Source organism: Protopterus annectens, chromosome 2.part1, assembly GCF_019279795.1.
Source record: "Protopterus annectens isolate FY-2018-M chromosome 2.part1, PAN1.0, whole genome shotgun sequence".
Lineage (NCBI taxonomy): Eukaryota > Metazoa > Chordata > Ceratodontiformes > Protopteridae > Protopterus > Protopterus annectens.
In genome coordinates, this window is record NC_056729.1 from 362,042,382 (window position 1) to 362,070,035 (window position 27,654).

The 27,654-nt window shown below is 40.9% G+C and overlaps 1 protein-coding gene across 1 annotated transcript in view; it reads left to right on the forward strand.

The window, feature by feature from the left end:
• PROM1 (prominin 1) overlaps nt 1-27,654 on the forward strand; it is a 1,709,767-nt gene that overhangs the window by 803,085 nt on the left and 879,028 nt on the right. Inside the window, 1 exon segment of the mRNA XM_044062202.1 lies at nt 11,926-11,989. Coding sequence (XP_043918137.1) covers nt 11,926-11,989 — 64 coding nt within the window.

Genomic DNA, 27,654 nt, shown 5'->3' on the forward strand with positions numbered 1-27,654 from the left:
TTCCAGACCAAAAATAACTGATTTCACCAATTAGCTAACTGGTGTGATTTTAGGGAGTCCAGTGTGCATCAGTATAGGAAACCATGATCAACAGGCCAACCTGTTTCACCAGAGATGACCTGCATCCATCTCCTTAAGGCTTCTGCATATCGACTAAGACTTTAACTGCTCCCATAGTCCCTTTTTTAGACAATGTGCATCTTTCGGACACTCCAATCTGTCTTACATTTAATGTGGCATTTCTCATTGCATAGGAATCTGAACAAATTGTTTTATCTTTCGGCTTTCCTGGGACTCAAATGCGTACATATTATGTGTAGTTACTAACACTTGGTTTCAGTGTGATGATTTTAGTCCCTCCATATCTACGTACTCTGTCAATTGCTTAGACTGCCTGGAAAGGGCAGAGGAGTATCCATGTTTATCTGCTCCCCATTATGTCACACCAAATCTCTCTTGACACCAGTCATTGCCTCTTGCACATCTAATCACAGCAAATAAAGCCAACTACCACATTATGGCCCTATCTGTATTTCCTGATATCCATGTTACCTACCTTGTCAAGTTGAATTCTGTACCTGTTGATCATAATATACTAATCATGCTAGACTGTAACTACTGATCCATTAACTAGAAATCTTTACAACAAATAATAAATATGCCCAGTGGTTCCTTAATTTTATGAGTACTAACTCACTAAATCAAATAATCTAAGTTCCACCAGAGGTGACAATGTACTTGACCTCATCCTTACAAATGTTGCCTGTACCTGTACCCTCAGTAATGTTAGTCCCTCTCTGATCAGAACTGACCACCAGACTGATATTTTCCCCTCAGAACTAGTACCACCTCAGAACTAGTACCACCATGTCTAATAACTCTACCATATTCATAGATTACTCCAAAGCCAACCCTAATATATTTGTCTGAAGTTTGATGGAACTGAAAAGCAATCCTCCCTCCTACTGACCTGGACACTAAGGCTGCTACATATGTCTCTGACGTCTACTTCAAAAATAACCTTATGTAGTGGAACTCCTGAATAAACCAGCTCTGGAGTAAGAGGGAAAATATGCTTGCTTTATGTAAAAGATTCCATTCCTTCCACCATGAAAAGTTATCTTGGCAGGCAGGAAGGCAAAGAACTCAAATACACAGTTAAGAACACTAAGGAAGGATATGAACTAAAAGTTGTCATGCAGGATAACGTTAAAGCCTTTTAAGCTATACCCCGAGTATAAACTGTAACACTCAACATCATGCTGAGCTTCTGTTGAATTGCATTGCTTATTCTGATCTAAGAGCCATAGCTAATGTCTTAGTTGACAAATTCATTTGCAGTTTAACCCCTCCAATTTGCTGCTATGGCTCCCTGCCTTGAAGCACTAAATTCCTCTTATCCCCAAATTACTGTAGACCACATACTAGAAGCTCTGTCCAAAACCAAAAACAATAACTCCATGGCTCCAGACCATATGCCAGTCTGTCTGCTAGTTAGTACAAAGTACAGTTTTGCTGAAATCTCTTCCTAAACTTATTCAGCCTTAGTCTGTCCACAAGGTATGCATTTGACCTCTGCCATCATGGTGCCACTCCACAAGAGCATCTGTACTACAGACTGACAAATATTGTCTTATTAACCTCTCCAGCATTATCTGTAAAATCATGTAATTCATCTTGGTCAGCTTCTTAGGCAGTTTAATTAGTGACCTATAAACCCTTGACACTAATCAATTTGACCTGACAGAAGGCAGAGTCTGTCTCCATAATCTGGTTATTTTCTTCGAAAATGTAATAGATGTCATTGACAAAGGCAAAATCTTTTCATACTGGTTTTCTAGACCTTGCCAAAGCTTTTAATATGATTTTCACACTGGCATTATTGATAATCTCAATACTCTAAACATAAAACCCTATGTCATCACTTGGGATGCAAATTGGCTCTCCAATAAAACACACAGTAAGAGGTGGGTTTTATCTTCTCCTCTAAAATGCAAGTCACTAGTGTCCCTCGTGGCTGTGTCCTGGATCCCCTCCTGTTTGGTATTTACTTTTCAGATGTGAAAGCATTTGACAGAGGTCTGTGGCTGACCATGTTTGCCAATAACTGTAAACTGGATGCTATTAATTCCTTCAGAGACATGCATACTTTCCATGAAGAGCTTGCCGGAACATATGTACTGACTATGGCCTTAATGTCACCTATCGATTACCATAAAAGCGGTAACTCCACAGTCTGACATTAGATATCCTGGTATGTTTGTTGGCAATCAGCTCTCCTTTGATATTCATGTATCTAGTCATGTATCAATTATAGTTAGTTTTTTTTAAATGTATTTTTATTTTATAAATTTGTTAAGTGGGTGAGCTCAATGGAACACTTTCTGGTTCAATGACTTGCTCAGAATCGCTCAGTAGGCAGATGGAGGTGGAAAGAATCAAACATCTGTGCCCTTGTCATAGAGTACAGTGCACCATCTGGAATGTGCCACTCCTATGCACCTTGCCCTTCTGGAAAGTTTGCAGTATACTTTAACTAATAATAAAAAAAAAAAAAAAAATCAAGGGACTAAGTACCCTTAGCTACCCAGAGAAACAGATAACCCTTTCACTTTCAACTGTCTCATACTGGTTCCTGTGTGGTGATTTTTGCCTCATTTTAAAGGCTATAAGATAGTCTGACTAGAATTCTTCCATCTCAAAAGGAGTGGTTCTACTAAAACACTTATTCCAAAGAGGGGGGGGGGTATGGAGGATCCTCATCAAAAGAAACCCTTGCCTTTGGAGCAAACTCCTCTTGCATGTCAAACATTGTAATATGTTGGCCTCCATGTCAAATAGTTTAGCACATTGGTATCCTTAAAGTTTTGTCATGACAATTGGATTGATACCCACAGATTTACTCCTGGGAAAGCAGTATAACCCCTATTGAGTGGAGTGACAAATCTAATGACTAAACTCTGTAGGTTTCATGGCTAGACAATTTATGTTCATCAAAGCCTCTTACCTAGTAAGAGTCTAGCAGTCTGTGATGATACTGAAGTGATTTAACAGTATTTGGCAAGTTCTGAAATATATCACTGTTTCATGTTTGTACTTGTATATGTTAAAGTTTTTAGAGGTTAGCAAATTCACATGTATGAAGATGTTATATATGATGCTCAAGAATGATCATAAAGCTAAACATTTAAAGTTGAGGATGAATATAAAACTACAGTTTATCAGTAGATTGACAGAATACTATTTTACATGATTGAAAAGCACACAATGACATTAACAAATCATCACAGGCAAAATCCTGTATTACTTCCTTGCAAGCTATAGGTCCCTCTCTATGACCCAGGAAATCTATAACATGCATTTAAACTTATTGTAAAAACTCATCATCCAACTCAATGCCATATTCACAGGCAACTTTAACTGGGAATCATGTATGACACCAAATGCACAGGCACAGACATTCCTGGATTTTGTAAACTCAAATTCCCTGGATCAGTACACCGATGAGGGGTGCAAACATACTGAATCTGGTCCTCACTAATGTGGGAGAGTGCTGCACACCCTGTAATGTAATGTCTTCTCTGATAGACCCCAGCATGTTCTTTTTTAAAGTAAATAATAAAACCTGGACCCCAGCTAACCCTGGAATATTCAGGAACTATCCTAAGGCTAACTTCCTAATATTAAGTGATAACCTGACAAAATTTCAAGCCCCCATAAATCCTAAGAGCTCTGCTGCCTATGTAGAACTGTTCACAGAAACCCTATACAAGCATGTTAAGAGCTCCATAGAGACAGCTGTAACCACCAGGAAGAAGTACAGAAGTAACAAAAAAAATGCAAGTCACCCTGGTGGAATCACAGCATCAATAGGCTCTATAACAGAAGGAAGAAAACTGTGGCAAAAATTAGGTGTAGCCCGTACCAGGATAAAAACAATCTCATTGCACTAAACAACTCAGATGACAAATAATCAGATAAATTTGGTCTCCCACACCAAGGACAACCACAAGGTATTCATTAACTATGTCTGCAGTTTCAAAGCCAAACACAGTTGTGTGCAGAGCTCATTGTTAATGGAGCCGCCTATACTGAGCCAGAAGACATAGCCAACCTGCTAACTGACAAATTCAACTCCAGATTTATTCCCCTCTTCCTCTCAACCTTCTCTCAGCAAATACCATCAAATGTAAGTTCCCCCCTACTTTCACTAGGGAACAGGTCATTTATGCTTTCTCTAAGCCCAGAGAACACTGCATCAGTGGGCCCAGACAGTATTCAAGTATGCCTTCTAAGTAGAATGAAACATGACCTTTCAGGCCCTTGAGAATTGCTATTTAATTGTAGTCTCCGAAGAGGCTTTGTGCCTCACAAATGGAGAACAGCAACAGTAATCCCTCTGTACAAAAGTGGGCTATCTACAGACCCATAAGTCTCACTAGTCTCATGCAAAGCCATGGAAAGAACTATCATGTGAAATGATCAGTAATGACAGGAAACCTCCAAGCACTTGACTCAATCCAGTTTGGTTTCATGAAGAGCAGATCATGCCTACTCAAGTGGTAGACTTCTTTGAGAAAATCACCAAAACAATGGATGAGGGCATAACAGTTTACACTGCCTTCCTTGACATGGCCAGGGCATTTGACACAATATCCCTGTCGGGCATGGCAAACTCAAAAGGTTAACTATAAACTCTTATGTCACCTGGTGGATACACAGCTGGCTCTATAGACAGGGCCAGGAAGTTAGAATTGGGAGTCCACCTCTACACAAAGGCCAGTCACAAGCGGAATCCCTCAGGGATCCACCCTGGGACTGCTCCTTTTTGGCATTTACTTTTGTGAAATCAAGGCCAATGTAAATGTCCAATGGCTGATGAAATTTGCAGATGATTACAAATTAGGAGCTGTCATAGTATCTCCCACCAACACAAATGTTCTCCAGGAAGGGCTGACACAGACAACTTGTGTCAGAGCCATGGACTAAAACAAAATGCCAAGAAATGCATAATAGTATCCTTTGGGAAGTCATCCACCCCGGTAACTATTGACAACATACCCTTAAGAGTTGACCCAGTAGTCAGGGACTTGGGGCCACACATAGACAGTAATCTAGCCTTTGAACGTCATGTTTCTGCAGTAGTGAAAACATCATTCTATGATGTGTAACTTATAAACAAAGGTATGGCATCTCGGTCCTACTGTATTCTGCATTTCTCAGACCTGTCCTTGAGTACAATGCACCCTTTGGTGTGTACCTAACCAGGCACATCCAGCAACAGGAACGTCCACAGAGGTTCCTCACTAAAAGAATGCAGGGTGCAAGTAACATGTCCTATACAGACCGCCTCAATGTCCCATCCCTGTACTCAGTATTCTACAGGCGATTGAAGGGAAATCTATGCCTGGTATACAAGGCATTGTCAGACCCTACCCTGATGGACCTCCTGCATATCTGCAAAACAAACATCCCCAGAATTACCCATTCCAAAGACTTAAACCTTCCCTGTGATATAAATAGAACCTGCTGGAGAAACAGGTATGTATCCCAGAGACTACCCATCAATGGAACAGGCTCCCCATCCATGTGAAACAGAGTTCCTTCGTAACCCAAATCAAGTGCGACTTGGACAGTGGGATGGGGAGCAGAAAATTCATCCCTGGTTTGGCACCCGTGTCTGTAGTAGACATAGGCAGCCTGTTAATGTTTCATCTCCCAAGCTCTAGTTTTGTACTGGCTAAATAACTAAGAAAGATTATTTTAAAAGATTACTCTAGAAATGGTGCAATTGTTGCAATTTGATGCATATATTTGTCTATGTATGTGTATATATTATATACATATATATATATATATATATATATATATATATATATATATATATATATATATATGATGACTTATATTTGAAAGAGTTTTTTTATGTACCAATACAGTACTTTTGTAAATGTGATGCCTGTTGAAAACATTTGTGAAGGAAAAAGCAAATGTTGGATGGAATGAGAGATAGCAAGGTGGGTTAAATGATTTAAGTTTGAATATAAATCGGGAGAAAGAGGCATGTTATCAATGCTAATGAGAAGGTCCGAATAACAACAGAACCTCTAGAATGGGAAGTGATAGTAATGAAGAATGAATGGTTTGAAAGTATGACGTTGTTATGGATCCATCGACTACCCCTATTTTCCCATTTTTGCCCATGGGACCAGGATATGACCATCATCTGCAGCTAATATGTTATGGATACAGATATTACAATGAAATAGGAACATGAATGAAAAAAATATGAACTATGCTATGCAGTATTGGGGTGTCCATTATATTTAGATTGTTTTATTGACCATGTTGTGTAGCTGGTGTAGTGAATTTAAATTTTATTTGTTAGACTTGTACTGAAGGCAGCTGAGGGGAGGTGAGGGAGATGCATGCAGTCAAGCAGAGGCATAAATAACCCAGAAGAAGACAGATGCATAACCTCTGCAAAATGAGAAATTGAAGAATGAGAGTTTTTTTATGGATGAAGTTAGAGTGGTGAAAACAATTAAAGTGACAGTATGACAGATGTGAAAAGTGTTGAGATGCCATAGACTTTTTGAACATAATTAGAGAAAAAAAGACAAGTATTGGAAAAAGAGTCATGTGATATCCAATTATAGAGATAAGAATTAATGGAAGACATCTTGTGGGAGGTGATTTGAATAACTAGTATTGTTATAGAGCAAAGTTATGGGTAAAAGCTTAGCTGTTTGCTGATTGAGTGTATTTTTGCAGAACTTTTGCTGAGGCCCTGGTGGAGGCCAGAGTCTCAAAGCTACAGCTATGTCAGACCTGTAGTAAATCTGGGGTGCAGTCCAGCAAAAGAGCCAGGCACAGTCACATTCATACATTACACCTCATTTCATGTGGCCCTGCAATTGTGATGCCTGCATGGAAGAGATAGGGACACAACTCTCAACTACCAGACCCTAATTCTGCAAGTGGCTGTGGTAGCCTTGCACCCTCTTAACAAATAACTTGCTGCTATCAAGTTCCACCCTAAGGGGGGGGGTGAGATTTCATTGGTCTGTATGGGGATGCCGTACTGTGAGTTACATCAGCCCTTACTTGCCAGATAGTAGTCACAGGGGGGAGAAGGTCAAGGAGGGCTTGAATATTTTAAAATGAGTATTTGAATAAATTTTCTCCTAAAAGTGTTGCTGCTCTGGAACAGGAGGGAAGTTGTTACAAAAGCTAAGCTTGTGTTTGTAAATGTGTTAATAGGATAGTGATGTGTAAAGAAAATTCTAGATATTCGTTGCTGACTTTGTTTCTGTGATCCTTGGTAAGATCCGGCCACAAAGCAGTCACTTTCAAAGTCACCATCTCTTCCTAACCCCCCCCCCCACTAGGGTCAAACAAAAAAACTTCTCCAAAGCTGATTACAACCTCCTAAGGGAAGGTATAAACAGCTTCACAGGCCCCTCCCCCTCCATAGGAACTGGCACATATGTCCAAACCTACACCAAAGTACTATATGGACATTTACATAGCTGTATAGAATCAGAAATACCAGATAGGACAAAATCCTTATCCTCAAGGAAGAGTAAACCTGTCTGGTGGACATCTAAAATAAATTCTATAATAAAAGGAAAAATTGCTGTCCAGGACCAAGAAGGAGCAGATGCCTAATTGGAAGCAATCTCTCCTTAGCCTGAACAAGCAAATAAGAACGCTAGTGAAATCCTCCAAAGCAAATTTCGAGTCCAAACTGGCCAAATCTACGAAAGGCAATCATAAGGCCTTCTTCATGTATATCCGCAGTCTCAATGGAAGCACCCAGATCTGCTCAGAACTGGTGGTTAATGACACCACTTGCACAAAAGCTGTAGAGATAGCCAACCTGCTGGCAGGCAGGTTCAGTGAAAACTTCACTCCTCTGTCCCCCAGTCAGTAAAACAGAACATCCCCAGTATCTTCCCCCCTCCCCTTATCTCTAGGGAGCAAGTCATCGCTGCCCTCTCAAAGGCAAAAAATACAGCCTCCATGGGACCCAATAACATCCCAGGCTGCATCCTACATGAACTCTGGCAGGAACTTGCAGCACCATTAGGCACCTTATTCAACCAACGCCTAAGTACTAGCTTTGTCCCAGCTGAGTGGAGGACAGCTACTGTCATCCCTTTGCACAAAGGTGGAGCGTCCACCAATCCAGAAAATTATAGACCCATCAGCCTAATTAGCCTGATCTGCAAGGCCATGGAACAGATTGTGAAGGCTGCCAGCCTAGCCAGATAGAACTGTGCAGATAATTCTATCATTTGTAAATATGAATGTTGAACTACAGACTTGTTTTCTTAAATGAAAGAATATGCTGTGAAATGTTGAACTTAAAGCAATGTAGCAACATTGCCCTCTGCTGTAAAGAAAGCCAAGTCAAGCATTTCTTGTCTGTCCTTTGAAGGTAGAATTATTTCATGCCTGTCCCTTTGAAGTTAGAATTTGGAGTCGATGAGTCTGGAGTGAAGCATCCTGCCTATTGTGTTAATTTAAGGAATAATTACTGGAGTTTACATGTGGAATGTCTTTTATTGATGTAGTTTCCTGCAGGTGCAAGATAACAATTATATAGTATCTGTTAGCCTGGAAACACCAGAAAAGTGTAAAAAGAAATGAGGTAATGGGAACAAAGACTGAAATAGCAATTTAAACAGAGAGAATCAGACGTCATTAAGCATTTTTGTCTTGACTATCTAACTCATCATCACTCTGTCTTGCTCTTATGTAAGTTATCTTAGACTTGTGTTTTCTTTTAGAAATAGCTAGGAACTAGAAAGATTAGACTGTGTTTTTCTGTGATGTCAGAACTGTACTACTGAATTATTTTAAGTATTTCTGTGTAATCTCTGAACTCCTGCCTAGCACTGTGTAATAAGAAGTATTGTCTTGTGTTTATTATTATTTATAATTAAATATTTTAAAACCTTTCAACTGTGGCTGTTTTGCGTAAAGATAATTTAAGCTCTAAGAGTGCATTGCATGTATATAAGGATCCTGTACCAAGTCACTCTAATAAGCCTTGACTGTTTAGTTATACTACCAATTGGATAATAATATTACACAGTAATAATTGGAGACCATTTTAAGAGCCTTTGAGTAGCTGATAAGTATTAGCTGAGTGGTGGCAGGGATTTCTACTGTGTAGTCTAGGTAAAAGGGGCAGAGCTGGAGAACCTGTCATCCTTCCCCAGAAGTGTCTGTGTGGTTGTATCTCAGTGTGTGTATGTCAGCTTCTCGGGCAGGGACATCAAGCACTGGTTGGACAGAGAGGGTGCTTGAAATTTTAGCTTGCCCAGCTGGCTGAGATCTGTACCTTATAGCTGTGCCAGTGGGGAAGTCTTATTGAGGACCTGGAGAGCAAGGGAGCGACCAGCCCCCGGACTGACTGCGATCTCTGTGTGCTCTTAAGGTAAATTGAACTTTACTGTGTGTATTTGTTATCCTTTCCTCATATATGAGATGCCCTCTCTGGTATTAGTGGTGAGGATTGAGGCTCCTTGATTGCTGGGCAGGGCATGGCCATCACACAGATTATCATGGACCTCATTAACAAGGACATTGGCAACCTTCAGACACTTGATCTCACAAAGTTTGGTTTTATCAAGGGAGGTAATGCCTTTTAAATTTGGTTGACTTCTTTGAGACAGTCGGCAAGGCCATAGATGAGGGGAAGACTGTGCACACCACCTACCTTAATCTGGCCAAAACCTTCAATACTGTTCCCCACTCAGGTATAATAGATAAACTCTCAGCTAGGCATCAATCCAGATGGGTAGCAAACTGGCTCACTGATGGAACCCACTTAGTCAAAATCGGGAAAGCCACCTCAAGTAGTAGACCCGTAACAAGTGGTGTACACCAGGGATCGGTCTTGGAGCCTCTGCTGTTTGGGATATATTTCTCGGAATTGCAGGACAAATCTAGTTTTGCTATGGCTGAGCAAATTTGCAGATGACTGCAAGCTGGGTGCTGTCATCAATTCCCCAGTGATGTGGACATCCTCCAAGAGGGCCTCTCCCAAATAAATGACTGGTGCCAGAAACATTGCCTCAAACTGAATGCAAAAAAATGCATCATCATCCCTTTTGGTAAGAATGACGTCCCCACAAATTATCACATTGATAATAAGGCACTTAAGCATGCAATCAGTCGTGAGGGACTTTGGTACAGAGGTTGATAGCAAACTGACTTTTGACCACCATATTGCCCTGTTGTATGGAAAGCTTTCTTCATGGCCCACCTCATTAGTAAGGGTATCTCATCCTGTGACAAGGTGGTTGTAACATCCCTGTATTCTTCCCTTATAAGACCCATTATTGAGTACAATGCTCCTTTCGGCATGTACCTCACAAAGCATATGCAGCAGCTGAAGACACTACAGAGGTTCCTCACCCAGGGAATCCATGGCCTTAAACATCTACCCTACACAGATTAGGCTAAAGCTGTGTCCCTCTACTCAGTCTCCTACACACACATCTTTCTGGCATACAAAGCAATCTCAGACCCCGCCCTGATGAGACTGCTGTATATCCACAAGTCAGGCTCCACTGGAATAACCCGCACGAGTGACCTCAATCTGGTCTTTGACATCAGTAGAACTCATTGGCAGACAGATGTGTTCCAGAGACTCCCTCTTTTGTGGAATAGACTCCCTCTTCACATAAAGCAGAGTATGTCATTAAACCTTTTTAAGCGCAACCTGGATAACTGGATGGGGAAACGGAAAATATACCCTTGGGATTCCACCTGTGTGTCCCTGCTAAATAGTGGCATAGGGTGCTGACTTGTTGGAACATAGGCTAAATTCTTGGCTAGACTTGTATGGGCCTCAGGGCCAATAGCCTAGTAACTTCCTACGACAGCAATAAGTGTTTTTTAACAGAAAAATGCATGCATTTGAGATATTGCTTAGCAGAGGTAGTTTTTTTGTAGACCTAAAACAAAACTGATGTTAGGACAGCCTCTAACAGCAGGAATCCAGTCCGCTCAATAGACTTGACATGTAACTACAAGTTATTGCAGCATTCCTAAATGCTTGCTGTAAAAAATAAATAAAATTGAACAGTTTTCAAATGTAAGACCCTCGTGAAATATCACCACTTGCAATGCTGACAGAATGAAAGAAAAAAAATTGAAACTCCAGGAGCAGAGTGAATCTCAAACACAGCTCTTTGCCTTTACATTTCATTTCCAATTTTTGGGGACAAGCCCCCCCCCCCACATCCCCTGAACTTCTATATACCAGCTCCAAGATCTCCATACCTTGGAGAAAAGGGAATACCCCAGGAAATGGCCATCTCTGCTTAGTATATACAAGTCTGTTTTTTGGCCATATAGTCTCCATGTTTCAGGATTCACTATAGTGAGTCTTGACATTTCAAATGGTTACTCTAATTTATGCTTTCCACCAGTCAAAAGCCTTGTAATGTTGTTCAGTGTGAAAAAAAACTATTAAAATAACACTGAGTTCTCCCAGAGAAAGTAGCAGAGGGTTGCGTGGACATCGAATTTTGCTGTAGCATATGCCTTTTGTCAAATATGTGGTGCCTTATCTTTTAAAGGGGTTGGGCCAGTTGTAAGGTGCCTGTACCACTAGTCCATAACATTCCAGCTGCAACATATTTATACTGCTTGGGTATGAATCAAAATCTGGATATTTAAAACAAATGGATATAATCATTAGTTGATGTGGTAATGCTGTGTTTTACCTTTGTATATTGAAATTATTTGTAAATTACTGGAATGTTTCTCTCTAGCTATCACCTGAAAAGGGATATTGCTCTAACCAAGATATACTTAGCCACCAAACTGTAAATTAATACGTAATAAATAAATAAACAATGCTTCCCATCTGTTCTAAAGCATGCTACCTTTTTCCTTTTTAAGGGATACACAGCATTTAATGATACTCCGGAAATAGTAAAGAACCAAACTAAGAACATTGTATCAGGTAAGAACAAAACTTTTAATTTGTCTTTGTCCTGCTGTTGAAGCAGTAAGGGATGACAAAGGTGCAAGTTGTCTACAGATATTAATGCACCTATGGTTGGTGGAAGCATTTGACAAGAAGAGTGCTTTGCTCAACATTATGTGTAATGATAGCCTAAAAGAAGTGTCTTGTACTTATAAAATTGGGCTGTAGTTTTTTTCCTGGATAGGCAACATGAAGAAATTCAACAAATTAAAACAAAAATAATTATAATTGCTGTTTTAATGAAGCTGTCAGCACCGTATGGCATTAATGCATTGTCCTTGTGCATTTGTTGCTAATATAGCACCTTATGTTCAACAAATGTAAATAACTGCTGAAATTTCAATGTACATTGCAAAGCTAATTTGATTTTGACCTCACTAGCTGTACAAGCTGGCACCCATTTATCCTGTATATTGTCTTACCCTTCTTCCTGTATGTTATTCCCTTAATTTCACTTATTTATCTTCTGTTTTGTTTATTTTCAGGGGTCTTGAGTTTGACAGTGCTTGCTGTCTTCTGATTACAGATTCAAATTTGCCTTTGTTTCATTAAAATGAGTCGGCTCCCATGTTGGTTTGTTGTATACTGAATATAAAGTCAACAGTTTTAATGTAAAATGCAAACTTCAGTGGAAGCTGCAGCAGCTGATCAGAACCAGTTTTCACTGCTTAGCAGCAGAGAACTGTGGCCTTGAAGATGTGGTTAAGTTAAACGTCCATAGGTGAGGACTAAGAACCAGACTGGGTGGAAGATAACCAAGTGCACTTCAAAGTCGTATGTTTACTCTTCACAATGCCTACTTGAAAGAGCTCATCCTTTAACAAGAAACTGAAAAAAATGTTTCATCATATCTTGACTTTCTTTGCTGCACTGAGGTGTCAGTATCACTCTAAATGTGTATCTGTATTATATCCCAAAGTGTCCTGATGGAGGCTGTCACACTAATATGATTGTGTCTTGCAGTCTGTATTTATTAAACATTGTATTTTGTATCCCCATAAGATTCAGTAAATCAAGTGTTTGACATTGCAGGTAGTGACTAAGTTTAGACTGTCTTGGAAACAGTACCAGTTTTTCTTTTTAGGTCCATAGGTAGGTACTAGGCTAGCTGCCCTTGTGGGATATTTTAAGCTTAGCCACTTTCCCTACCAAAGGTGAGAATCAAACCCTGTACCTTCTGTTTGTGACACAAATATCTTAATCATTATACCAACCTCAACCCCCTAAAAAATAATAAAACCCATTTGTTAAGCAGGTAGGTTCACACAGTACCTTTTCAGCAGTGACCCGAGTACAATGGTTAAGTGACTTGCTCAAGGTTACACTGTAGGCAAATGACAGCCTTAACCTTTTGTACCGACTGGCAGACATTATCCCATGAGTGCAAGTTGATATAGCACATTTGTTCAGGAAGCTATACATACCCGATATTGAAGCCACATGTACAGGTTCACCACTGTGAGTTTGAACTTCCTACGTTTGTAGTTGTATAGTGAAGAGAACTCAGTATTTGTCGCAAGCACCGCTCTGACTTTTGGCTCACTGTAAGCTTAAAAAGTGTTTTTTTTTTTTTTTTTTTTTTTCACAGTTCAACTCTCTTTTTTTAAAACATCTATTTGTTTTAATTTTAGAAAATGAAAAATGCAGTAATCACAATACTAAATAGTTAAGATGCAGCTGTGAAATGGAGACATATACTAAAAGAATTGTTCCGTTAGTTTGAATACCTTTCTCCACATTGTCTTGATTGACATGAGGATTAAATCAACTGTGTTCAGTTATCTGTTACTGACACTAATGCCCTGAAACAAATAGTATGGAACCCCACAAGGGGGCTGAAATATTCTCGACCTGGTCCCCACCAACATGGGTGACCGTTGTACCCCTACAAACGTAGGACCATCATTGGTTAAATGTGATCACAAATCAGTCACATTTGAAGTAGCTATAATACATGAACCCCTGTTAGGTAAAATCAGGGTAAAAATTTTCACCAAAACTAATTATACTCTCCTAGCAGATGGCATAAATAATTCCCCAGCTGTTACTCCCACAGATGGCATTGACAACTTTACTAAGGTATGTACAAACCCTGTACAAACACTTATACAAATGTATTGACACAGATGTACCTGATAGGATCAAAACAAGATCCTCAAGAAAAAAACAAGCCTCCCTGGTAGACATCTAACATTAATAGGTTATACAACAAGAGATGGACGCTGGTGTTTAAGAATAAAGGAGAGGCCCCAGCACTGGAAGAACACCCTCCTCTGCTTGAACAAACAATTAAGACAACTTGTAAAATCCTCTAAGGGTAACTTCAAAAAAAAATTAGCAGCTATAGCCAAGGATAACCATAAGGCATTCTTCAGCTATTAGATGAGATATTTGGCAAAGTTTTTCACCCCCTGTCCCCTCCAAACATTCCACAAAGCACTCCGTCTACGTCTCCCCCACCTTGCATCTCCAAAGAACAAATCATTAATGCTCTCTCCAAGGCCAAAAACACAGCCTCTGTGGGACTGGATGGCATCCCAGGTTTTATTTTAAATGGTCTAAAATATGAGTTAGCAACTCCATTAGGTACTCTTTTCAACCACAGCCCAAGTACTGGTTTTGTCCCTACTGAATGGAAAACCGCAACCATCATTCCCATTCATAAAGTGGGTGCAGCAACAGGCCATGGGAACTACAGACCCATAAGCTTAACCAGCCTTGGCTGTAAGGCCATGAAATTGAACCATCCTGGACCTTATAAATAAGGACATAGGTGATCTCCAAACCCTTGATCTCGACATAGTTTGGTTTGTCAAAGGCAGGTCATGCTGTTAAACCTGGTGGACTTCTTTGAAAGCATCTCCAGAACCATAGACAAAGGTAGATCTGTGCATACAGCCTACATTGACTTAGCCAAGGCCTTCAACACAATCCCACATTCAGGCATCATGGATAAACTCTCCCAGTTGAATATCAACCCTTATGCTGTCAGGTGGGTTGCTAACTGGCTCATCGAAAGATCACCCTCTGTCAAAGTTGGGGACTTTATACCTCAACCAGCAGACCTGTCACCAGTGGGGTTCCACAGCGGTCATTGCTGGACCCCCTATTGTTTTGAATATACTTCTCAGAGGTTCAGGCCGAAACAAGAGGGGCTGTGGCTGAGTTTGCTGACAACTGAAAATTAGGTGCAATAATTGAATCCACAAGTGATGTCAATGTACTTCAAGAGGGACTTACACAAGCAAATGATTGGTGCCAAAGCCGTGGACTCAAACTCAGTGCCAAAAAATGCATCCCCATCCCCTTTGGTAAAAATGATATCACTGCAGACCATCATATAAATAAAAATACTGTAAGTAACAACTTAGTAGTGGGAGACTTGGGAACACAAGTTGGCTGTAGCCTAAACTTTGACAACCATGTATCTACTGTGGTAAGGAAAGCATTCTACCTTACCTCATTAGCAAAGGCATTGCCTCAAGAGAGAAAGAGGTCATAACACCCCTGTACTCGACCCTCATCAGGTCAGTAATTGAGTACAATGCTCCCATTGGTATGTGTCTTACCAGCTACCTGCTGCAACTTGAGAGACCTCAGAGATTTCTAACCAAGAAAATTCAGGGTCTCCAGCACATGTCATACATTGTCAGACTGAAGTAAATGTCACTGTAGAAGTAGCATACAGACTACTTAGAGGAGACTTGTGCCTGGCCTACATAGCAATTTTAGATCCAGACCTAATGGAAATGCTGCTCATCCGCAAATCAAATGGAACAAGGATCATCTGCTACAGGGACCTTTACCTAGCCTGTGACATAGATATATATGCCTCTCAGAGGTTACCACTCCTCTAGAATAGGCTACCAGTTCATATCAAGCAAAGCCCCTCTATGGCCCTGATTAATCAGCGCCTGGATGACTGGATCAGAAACTGTAAATTCCTGCTGGGGATTTCATCTGTGACCCTCCTAGATATGGCCAGTCGTTGTCAACTAAGATCTTGAGTTTAGGCAAGATCCTTTATATTGGATTTCTGTAGTAATACATTGTGTGCACATGGCTAGACTTATAAAGACCTACTGGTCAGTAGCCCAGTAATCACCTATGAAACTATAGACCAGATAAGTAATATTCAGACTACACATAGTTATCTATATTGTCTTTCATTTCGGTCTACTACAACAGCTTGCGTGCCCAGTAACACTTCCTGAAAAAAAGTGCTTTAACTCTACCTGATGATCTGTAGCTACTTATCTTTACCATCCCTCAGCCCTTTAAAAAAAACTAAATCTAACCCTAAAATTCCCAACCAGTTCCTAACCTGAATTTCAAGTCTCTTCCCCTAAAACTCTACCCTTCCCTAAATATAAATACCCTAGATCCTCTATAACCCTAAAACTTCCCTTATGTTCTCTAATCCTAAAACTCCTTTCCTGCTCCTTAAAGCTAAGCCACATTTTGCGTCCTTATTCTAAAACTCCACTCCTTCTCTTTAAACCTAAATCTATACTTCACCCTTCCACTCACACCTTAGCTGCTTACCTGAATGCTTATTTGATTTTGACTGAGTAGAATACTGGCATGTACTACAAGATACTCAAGTCCCTAGTTTCAAGACTGTGATCTTTAAATACTTGAGACTTGAGCACTTGTAGTGGAGCCCCTTAATTTTCTCCAGTTCCATGGACAGCTGCAATGTTTCAGTGGCCAAAAATAAGGTGCTTCTGATTTTTTTTTAAATAGTGTTGCAGTACATCGGGTACTTGCTCTTCATATAAAGATTTCTTCAACAGATGTAAAGTTCCACTTTATCTTCCACGTGCTTTATAGCATTTTACCAGCTTGTTCAGCTAGACATATTCTCTGACTGTAAAACTGTGTGCAGTGACTAACACTGAAAACTGCTCAAAGAGTGTGATCTCTCATTAAGGCATGCAGGCTGAGACTAGATGATTTCTGAAACAGTGCAATATTTGAAGGAAAAAAAAGATGGTGAGGCATTCATGATCTGCTGCAAGAGAAGAGATGGAAAGGAAGAACTTGAGACTAAACTACACCTAATGTGAGTTATTCAGGGGGAAAATAGCTCTGGCATACAATTAACCAGCAAAGGTGGAACTTTTCTTTTTTGTATGCTGTTATGATAAAAACAATGAACCAGAGTGGTGAATGACTTGCCGAGCCAGGAGAATGTTAATACATTATCCATTAGTTCTTCCATTCTTTGTTTTTGCCTTTTTTTAAGGAATCTCCAAATTTACCTCACCTTAGCAAGGTAAGAAATGGCCACCATATTATTTTCCTTGCTTAGGAGCAACATTAAAACTTACTGAAAAAAAGAAGTAATCACAACTAGATTGTTTTAAATTACTGAGCACTATACACATTTGTCTGCTAGGAAAGCTATATCTAGGGTAGTATAAGAAAAGGACTCCTAAATGTAGATGATGCATTGTCCTATCTCGCCTTCATTCTTGATGGTTGGGTTCGGAACTGAGCATCGGTTCTAACTCGGCCTAATTCTGAAGCTCGAGAGCTTTCACTGACTGAAGGCTAATGCCCTATCTCATGATGCTCAATTACCCAGATCTCATTTACCGCTTTGCTGGTTCGGGATTATTTTTCGTTCGCTCAGGCTAAGTCTTTGTTTTATTTACTTATTGAGTGAATATTTTTCTATCTTCTTAGTATAATAACCTTTAACTTCTCAAGTTTAATGTAGAGGAGCCTTTTTTGGTAGTTTAGTGTTGCCCTTTTTTGTGTTATTGCTGGTTGTAGTGTTGTTGTGTGTCCCGTTGTTGTTTGCAGGCCTCTTTCATCCCTATCCCGTCTAACTTAAAGTTTGTCCTGAACGAATCTGTTTAACTTAGAGGGTTCTTTTTTTTGTCCCCTTTGTTTTTAGCCCATTTTTAGTTGAGGGCTTCCTTCCCCTTTCAACTACCTTTTTCCTGAGGTTTCGTCATTTCACTTGACATCTCCTCTGGCTAGAGGAGATAATCATTTAAATTAGAGACCTCTCCTCTAGCATTTTTTCCCCCCTGTGGAAAAAAAAAATGTTTGCTGCTTTGTGATAGTGTTTTCTTGTGCCTTTCTGTGTACTGATTGATAGGTGTACTGTTTGATGGTACTTATCCATTTTTTGACTAACTAGTGCAAAATATCTAAAAATACTGGTAAGGAAGTCAAGCAATCTGGCTTTAAAAAGTGTGACTCGTGCACACAGAAGATGTCGCTTACTGACTGCCACACTAGCTGTGTATATTGCTTAGGTGCGGTTCATCTGCAGGACTCCTGCTCTATCTGCCATGGATTCAGTTCCAGGGTCCTGGAGGAACGTAAAAATAAGCTCATTGTAAGGGATTTACTTAAGGGACTGTTTGATGTGGCTATGGAAGGAAATCATCCTTCTAAATCCTCATCAGAGAAATCTTCAAAAAAAATCTTTTTTGGCTCCGACTTATGAGCCGACCAAGAAGCCTGAAAAACATGCAACTTTGGGGCCCAAGAAGACAACTCCATCGGCTACAACAGCTTTATCGGAGCCGACTCAGGGCCAAGAAAGGAGCCAGACCCCAACTCTGTAACCAGTCTACTCAGTGCCCCAGTCACCCCTTTTGCAATCAGTGGCTGGTAGCTATAAATCCTCCACTTGCTTCTCTCGATCTTCCAGGAGTCTCTCAGACGATGATGTGGAGTGGGTGGTCAAGAGGTTGCTTTGGACACTGGCCTTAGCCAAAATTCTCTCGAGTACAGCCCAGATGGAAGTGCAGCCGATGACTGTATCTGCCATGTCTTCTGTTCTTCTTCCGACTCAGACAACCTTGGAGATGGAGTGTTTGGATGTCCTTGTGGTGGAACCGTCGGGTCCGAAAACCACAACTGGTGTCTCGGCCCTGACTTCTGCTCTGAGCTCTTCGATGCTGTCTTCTCTCGAAGGGTCTGAGAGCCGACACTCCCTAGTTGGGTCCGGGGAGGAGAGTCTGATCAGACCCTTGTCTGATCCGACTTCTTTTGGGGCTTCAGCGTAGGTGAGTTTGGTGCCCACATGAGCCTCAGAGCCATCCTTGGCACGAGGGAGGCCTCCCAGCTTCTCGGAGCTGGAGGCTCTGTCAGACCAGGATTCCGGTGCCTTCAATTTTATGAGGAGTGTGCTGTCCCCCCAGAGTGCTCCAACCTTGGCTGCAGCTACTCTTCCCCCAAAATGACTGGTGTCAACCTCTGTACTGTCCCTCCAGCCCAAGAGTAGAGAACCAATGCCCCAGGATGCTCCAATGGGCAATCTACTCTCTTCTGAAACCTCCCCAGAGTATCCCTCTGTGGAGGTCCCTTGGAAGAGGACTTGTAAGAGGAAACATTTAGACTCCCCTGAGTCTGTTACATTGGATACAGACTTGGAGGATTCAGAAGGGTCCCCACAGTCACCCTCTGAGGATGTCTCCTTTTCTTGCATCTTAGAGATCCTGAAGCAGAGAGGTGGCTGGAAGACCCTATCCCCTTCTGAAGATGAGTCTGTATACCTGGAGGCATTTGGATCTCGCCCCTCCACCTATTGAGTGTCTCCACATTTCGACTAGCTCCTTGTCCTAGTCAGTCGAAAGGCGTGAGGTTCTCCAGAATCTGGGGAATCAGTTCCAAGGAGGCTGAACAAGTTTATTACTGCCCTGGATGACGAGCAATTTTTAAGCAGAGGTATCCCAGTAGATGTAATGGTGGTGGCGGTGGCCACCAAAAAGGAATTAGCTGAAACTTCATCTGTCCATCTGCCAAATAAGGAGTCTCGAACAATGGACAGATATTGGAAGCATATGTTTTCCTCAGCAGCCTTTACTCTTGGGTCGCTGAACTACTTATCCCATTTTACCTGACTTCAGAGGGCTCTCCTGAAAGAGCTAGTAGATACCCTCCAGGGTGCTACAGCTGCAAGGGTGCCAGACAAGGCAAACTCTCAGCTTGCAGCTCTAAAGTCTGTAGTAAACTCCTCCATGCGTCTCCTCTCCTATGCAGCCAATGGAGCTAGCAGGGCAGCAGGCACAGGAACTGCTCTGAGGAGAGATTCCTGGATTCACTTTTGTGAGTTTGCTGAACCCTTTGTCTTCCATTATAAACGCCCCTTTTGACAGTTTGTTCTTGTTCGGGCCAAAAGTTAGAGACACTTACCAGGTGCAAACAAGAAGGCAAAAGTGTCTGCCGTGGGAGTACATTTCTCCATCCCTATCAGGCCTTATCCCAAAGGTCAGAAGGTAGAAAAATGTGGTTCTGGAAATCCCAAAGAGCTTCGCTGGATGCACGTGGTGAATTTTTTCCCAGAGGCAGAGGGGGAAATAACAATGGAAGACACCGCCCTCACGGCAGAGGGGGTCCGCAGAACCAGGGCGACAGATAGGTTCACTGGCAGGCCCTTCCAGCCTCCTGAAAGGAGGTCCACCTATCCACCTCTGGAGTCAGTTGGGGGCAGATTATCACTGTACCCAAAAGCCTGGCTCAATATCACTCAAGACAAATGGGTACAGTTAATAATATCCAGGGGATACAGCATACCCTTCTCTTTTCCACTCCCTCCACCAAGATCAATCCCAGACAATCCCACCCAGTCAAAGGGATCAAGCAACCCTAGAACTCCAAGGATTGCTAGAAACAAGTTATCCAGGAAGTCCCCGCAGACCAAATTGGATATGGGACTTACTCAAGGTTCTTTTTAGTTTCAAAGAAGACAGGGGACTGGAGACCAATGTTGGATCTCAGCAAGTTGAACAAGTCCATAAAAAAAGCAAAGTTCCAGGTGGTGACACTGCAGTCTATACTCCCCTTTCTGAGACAAGACAATTGGATGTGCTCAATAGATCTTCAGGATGCGTACTACCATATAAAGATGGACAGGTGATCCAGGAGATATCTACACTTTCGGCTGGGAGCCAGTCATTACCAATTCAGAGCTCTGCCCTTTGGTCTCACTACAGTCCCCAGCGGGTTTACCAAATGCAGTAGTGATGGCTCACCTGAGGCATCTAGGATCCTGGGTGTTTCCGTACTTAGACGACTGGCTCCTGACTGCCACCACCGAGTATCTACTGACCAAGGCAAGGGACACCACCATTCATCTCTGCTCAGAGCTAGGTATTACCATAAATTAAAAAAAATCTGCCTTGTTACTTTTACAGCATATTACCTTCATAGGGGCAGACTTAAACACAAAAGACATGGTAGCAAAACTGCCTCATGAAAGTGTACAAACATTACGCCATCAGATATCAATCGTGCTCATGAGGAGGAAAGTGCAGGCAAAGTTTGTTCTCAGGTTCTGGGTTCAATGGTAGCTGCAATAACATTAGTTCCACTGGTGCGTCTACACATGAGAGTAATACAGTGGCTACTCTTTGCTCTGTGGTCCATACAGGAGTTACTCATGTCACACAAGATTCTCATTATGGACAGCTGCAAGAAGGACCTACGATGGTGGCTTCAGTCCACACAGGTAACAATAGGCAGACTGTCTGTTCTCCCCCATCAAGTAGCCAAGTGACCACTGATGCTTCCCAGATTGGGTGGGGGAGGCATTATCTGAGACAGACTACTGTCCAAGGGACTTGGCAGGAACACAAATACTGCTTGCACATCAATGCCCTGGAGATAAGAACAGTGCTTCTGGTGTTGCAAGCATTCCAGAGCTCTCTTCTAAAAGGTACGATTGTGATACAGACAGATTATATGTCCGTGGTGTGGTACATCAACAAACAAGGTGGAACCAAATCCTACCCTCTGTGTCGAGAGGCTCAGAGTATGGCAGTGGGCAATTTCTTCTCAACGTTTTCTAATTGCAATGCACATTCTGGGGAAATCCAACCTGATAGCAGACAAATTAATTTGGGCAATTCTTATGCCTCATGAGTGGTCCCTGAAACAGGAAATTGCAAACAGAATTTTTTGCAAGTGGGGCCAGCCTTGCTGTGACCTCTTTGCCATGTCCATGAACTCCAAATGCAGCAGTGCCTTGCCCTAATCCCCCCTCCGGGGGAGTCACCAAGGGATGCACTCATTCACGATTGGCCCCCTGGGACTTCTTTATGCATTTCCCCAATTTCCATTAATACCCAGTTTTACAGAAAGCCAAATAGTTGAGTCGCAAACTAATTTTCATCGCTCCATACTGGCCTCGGCAAATTTAGTTCCCTTTCCTATGACCCCATCTCTAGGAGGAGCCTTGGATTCTGGACCTGCTTTCTGGATCTTCTGATCCACCAGTCAAGAATGCTGCATTCCTCCATCCAAACTCTCAAGCTGACAGCTTGGTTGCTCCACTTCCCATTTTAGCCAGGCTTCCGGACATACCCCCAGCAGTGCAACACATTCTGGTTTTATCTCATAAGACTGTAACTAGAAAACTGTATGCTAGCTAATGGAAAATGTTTTCTTGTTGGGCTTCCAAGTATCACATAGACCCTTCACAGCCCTTGTGACTACAATTCTAGATTTTTTAGCAAAGATTTTCAATCAAGGCGCAGCTGCAGCTACTATACGAGTACAATTAGCTGCCATATCTAACTGCCACATAGGAGACATGGGATCAAAAATGTCTCACAGGTTATGCAAAACCTTTCTGAGGGGTACATTCCTATTACGACCTCCAATAAGAGAACCACCACCTCCCTGGGATCTAAATTTGGTACTGACTACTTTAATTCTCCCTCCATTCAAGCCAGATTCCTCTTGTCCACTAAAGCTCCTAACATGGAAGACAATCTTTTTGACAGTCATTACTTCGGCTAGGAGGGTTTCAGAACTACAAGCTCTGTCTATTCGTCCTCCCTATTTAATTTTCCACAAAGACAGTCTCTCTCTTAGAACAAATCCTTCTTTTCTGTCCAAAGTATGTTCTGAGTCCAACTTGAATCAGTCCATTGACCTACCTGTCCTCTCTCCCAAGTATGGCAACAAGGCAGAATATAAGCTTCAGCAAATGAATGTCCATAGGCAGTTGCACTTCTGTTTACATAAGACAAAGGAGTTTAGAAAATCTGACCAATTATTTTTTTAATTCTCAGAGACTAGAAAAGGGGTGCCAGTTTCAAGAGTCACTTTATCTAAATGGTTTCAGACACCATTAATTATGGTTATAGCTCTCAATATAGCAACTGCCAGGTAAAATTCAAGGCCATTCAACTAGAGCTATGTCGACTTCCACCGCCATCCAAGCCAGACTACCTTTGGATTCAATTTGTGCAGCAGCCACATGGGCTAATCCTCATACTTTTATCATTCATTACAAAGTAGATGTGGCCTCCCGGAACAGGGCTTCCTTTGGTTCCACTGTTCTGAAGAGTTTATTCCCTTGAGGCACCCGAGAAAAAAAGGTGCTGTGGACACTGTCCCAGCCTTCAAGAATGAAGGTGAGATAAGACAACATAACATAGAGAAGTTATGTACTCACCATAATGTTCCCTGTTTGTTGTCCATAATCTCACCTTCATTCTTGCATTCCTCCCTCCTTCCCCCTACCTGGAGGGTTGAGAGGAATTTCTGGAATTGGTCATAAAGTTCTCTGATTCCCTTCTTGCCTCATGAGACATAGGCTTAGGATTTTTATCTTTACCTATTTTGGTTAGATAAGTTCTAGTGATTAGTATTTGCAAACAAGATTTGGGTAACTGTCGCCAGGCATCATGGCATTAGGGTATAGCCTCAAGCCAGTGAAAGCTCTTGAGCTTTAGTATTAGGCCGAGTTGGAACCAATGCTCTGCTATGAACCCAACCATCAAGAATGAAGGTGAGATTATGGACAACAAACATGGAACGTCATGGTGAGTATATAACTTCTTTTTTTATCAGAATAAATCCTATACAAGTATAAGATTGTCTTTGCATAGCCCTAGAAATGCACCCATATTTAAGCAGGCTTGTATCTTCATTTGTATAGCTTGCATTTAACATGCAGTGTAGTTTCACTGAAAAATAATGTTCCAGAGAAGGGTACAAATGAGCTTGGTAAAGTTACCTTCAAGCACTGATGAGAATGAGGGATGCTGAACATTTTGTTAAAAAATATGATTGGAGGCAGACACCTGCAATAATATCTTATTTGGATGGTACAGGGCTTAGGAACCAGGGTTACAGAGGTGTGTAGAGCTTGTTGGAAATTTACAGGGCTTTAGTATTAAGAAAAGTACTTTAAAAACAGAAGTCAGTTCAGATAAGAAGACAATTGAGTATAGAAGTCCATTCAAATGCCTAGCAATTCAGGTAATCAGACGTCAGTTTACAAGTCCAGAAACTACATAAAACAATGCAGAATTTCTTCATTCTCCCATTACACAGAAGGGAAACGGTTCTGAATTAAGGATTACAAGGGGACAGTATAACTCATTCTTCAGAGCTACAGAAATCTGAATATTTAGTTTGCTGCTGTTTGGGTCAGATCAACATAGTTTATTTAAGACAATTTCAGCAATATAAGACTTGTTCAGATATTATTGGGTTATATTTGCATCCCCACTGTATGCTGATATAGCACATACCGCTGTAGTAATGTTGATTTACCCACGGTTGGCGTGACCAAACAAAGCCAACCGTGGGTAAATCCAGCATTACCCACACCCAGAAGTGGGTTATTGCTATTATACAATGACATTATTTAAGAAAAAAAAATTACTTTTCTTAAATAATGGCATTGTATAATGCGTCCTTGCTGCCCTTCCGCAGCTGTCTGGTATTCTGCGGCAGTTCTGATGTACTGCGCATGCATATGCCTACGCAGTACATCAGAGCTGTGGGCAAAAGCAATGGAGAAAGCAAGATCTCCGTTGCTTTTTACTGTTTCACTATGTTAAATGGGTTTAACATAGCGAGACAGCTTTAAAAAAAGCAACAGCTTATTTTAAATCTGTCTCGCTATGTTAAACCCATTTAACATAGCGAGACAGTTTTGAAATAAGCAACGGAGAAAGCAAGATCTCCGTTGCTTTTTACACACTGTCTCGCTCTGTTAAGAGTTTAACATAGCGAGACATCTTTAAAAAAAGCAACGGAGATCTCCGTTGCTTTTTTAAAATCTGTCTCACAATGTTAAACTCCTTTAACAGAGTGAGACAGTGCTTTAAAAAAGACTTATACTTATGGAAAAAGTCCAGGCGACCGGACCTTTTTCCATTAGTATAAGTCGATTTACAACGTGCATGCTGACCAATCAGCGTGCAGGTTTTGGAATATTAATGAGGGGTCATGGTATAATACATAATAAACCACCTTTAACAAACCTCTAGTGAGTAATGACTGTTATTCTGAAAGGTACAAGCAGATTTTGCACAAAAAGGAAAATCTGAGATATTTGGCATTTGTTCAGTACAGCTTTGGGTAATAACAATGAAGACATCTAGTTCACTTTCAACAGGACGGATGAAGGGGGTGGCTGCCCTAGATTCATTCTGTAAAGGGGGACACAACTGGCACTGTGAAGTGATGATTTTTTTCCTGCAAGTCAGTGAAGAGATCAGATTTGTTGGGCTGTCGAGTACAGTATCCGTGTTCTTCAATGTAACTTTGATCTTAATTGAAGCTGCCTGTATGATTTGTTTGAAGTGTGTGTGTTCTATAGCTCTTTGCTTCAGTTCCTGAAATGAATTTCAGACAATGAAAGAGCTTTTATATATAAACATAGTAGGTCTTTGCCTAAATGATTTTTTTTATCAACTTTTCTAATTCTAGAGGACAATTTTTTTTTGGTTCTCCGCAGTGTTTGTGGGGGTTGCTCAGTTGGAAGATGGCCCAGGGTGCCAGTTTGCCAACTGACTTAGCTACAGCTGTGTTTGCTAGACTACTTATTCAACTTTTCCAGCTTCACAAATATCCATGTGGCTTCCACCACATTGCTTGGTACTGCGCAGTACAAAGTGAAACTTTCCTTGAAAATATCTGTCTTACATTTACAACTTCATCTTTTCTTTTTCTGTATTTTAATACGTTACATGCACAAATATTAATTTGGTTAAGTGTTGCAACCCAACTGATAGGAGGTTGTTTTGGTATATAATCCACTCCAACCATTCATATAGATGGTCATGGAATAAAAAAGCATGGATTTACATTAACAAAACCATGGCATTGTTTGGAAGCAAGCCTGTTTATCCTATCTACTTAAAAGAATGTATATGACTTTCCATTTCAAGTGTTTTCCTGCCTAAGCAAGGTTACCACCTATCGTCAAGGCTAAAGCAGACCAAAGCAACAGCCCTAGCCCTATCTTTCTCTACTGTTCCTTGCCTACTTCACCCATCTTCCTACCCGTTTTGTGATGTAAATGAACATGTCAGTAGGAAGTGGAATGTCTATTTCTTGTCCTTTTCTTAGGAGCCCTTGGTTGTCACTGCATTGAAGTGTTGCTTATGTATATTAAAAAAATGCAGTCCAAAGTGGCATTTTATACACATTGCCATTCTGTTCCATCAAACAGAAAACTGGAGTTTGTACAACAATTTCTGTAACAGATGTTTTGATTTCTGGATAGTCAAGAAAAAAATGTGATTTGGTACAATCCTATACTAAAGAAATACACAGCCAAAGTAGCAGTTATGTTTATGGCTGCTTCCTGTTTCCAAATAAAATAAGAACAATGGCATACAAGAAGATGCTGAAGGCTGGGTGGGAGTGGAGGCCCAGAGAGGCATTTAGTGACCCAAAAAGGCCATTTTTACAATTACTTACTATGGTAAAAGAAGCATGCACATAACATGAGCTTATATATAGTGCCAACTGGTGTCGTACTAAGAATAAATGCACAAAAAGTTTGTATAAAATTGAAAAATGAAACTAGTGCCTTTCTTTATCCCATTCCAAGTTAACTGGGGCACATACTTTCACCTGAATGCATGGTGTTTGACTATACGTGTTCACAGGATGGCTTGTATGCCAGGAACGTGGAAAACTAAAGGATAAGGGGCAGGGAGGTTTAACAGGTACCATTAGTAAAATACCTTGGCTCCTGTGTGGTATTTGGGCTGTGCAATACTAATTTTTAACTACCGCATAGCAGGGACTCTGTGGTTTTAGTATATTTCTGACTATAGTCCTGCCAGTTTACTGTACACTTTATGGTGAATTTGGAAACGGCCAAGCTATATACTGTGGCTGTTTCCATATTCATAACATTTAAATCTGAATATACCAATATCTTAGGAGTTTGAATGTGCAAATCTTATTAACTTCAATGATGAAGTTTCAAGATTCAGTTGTTCCAGAATAACCCGACATCACCTCAGCAGGAAGATACATAAAATACATCTATGCCCACTTAAATGTATAGAAAAGACAGGACCTACAAGATTTAAATATAATGGAAAGTTGAAAAGCAAACCACTGTGGTGGCCCACCAACATAAACTCTGCAATAGAAGAAAAAAATCCTTGAAATATACAGCAGATCTAAACACCCTCAAATAAAGGCTAACATTAGAAAGTTAATGGGGGGGGGGGGGATATGTATGTGTGTGTGTGTGTGTGTGTGTGTGTGTGTATATATATATATATATATATATATATATATATATATATGTATGTATATATATATATATATGTGTATGTATATATATATATATATATATATATATATATATATATATATATATATATATAAAAACTGTTTTCCTGCCTTTC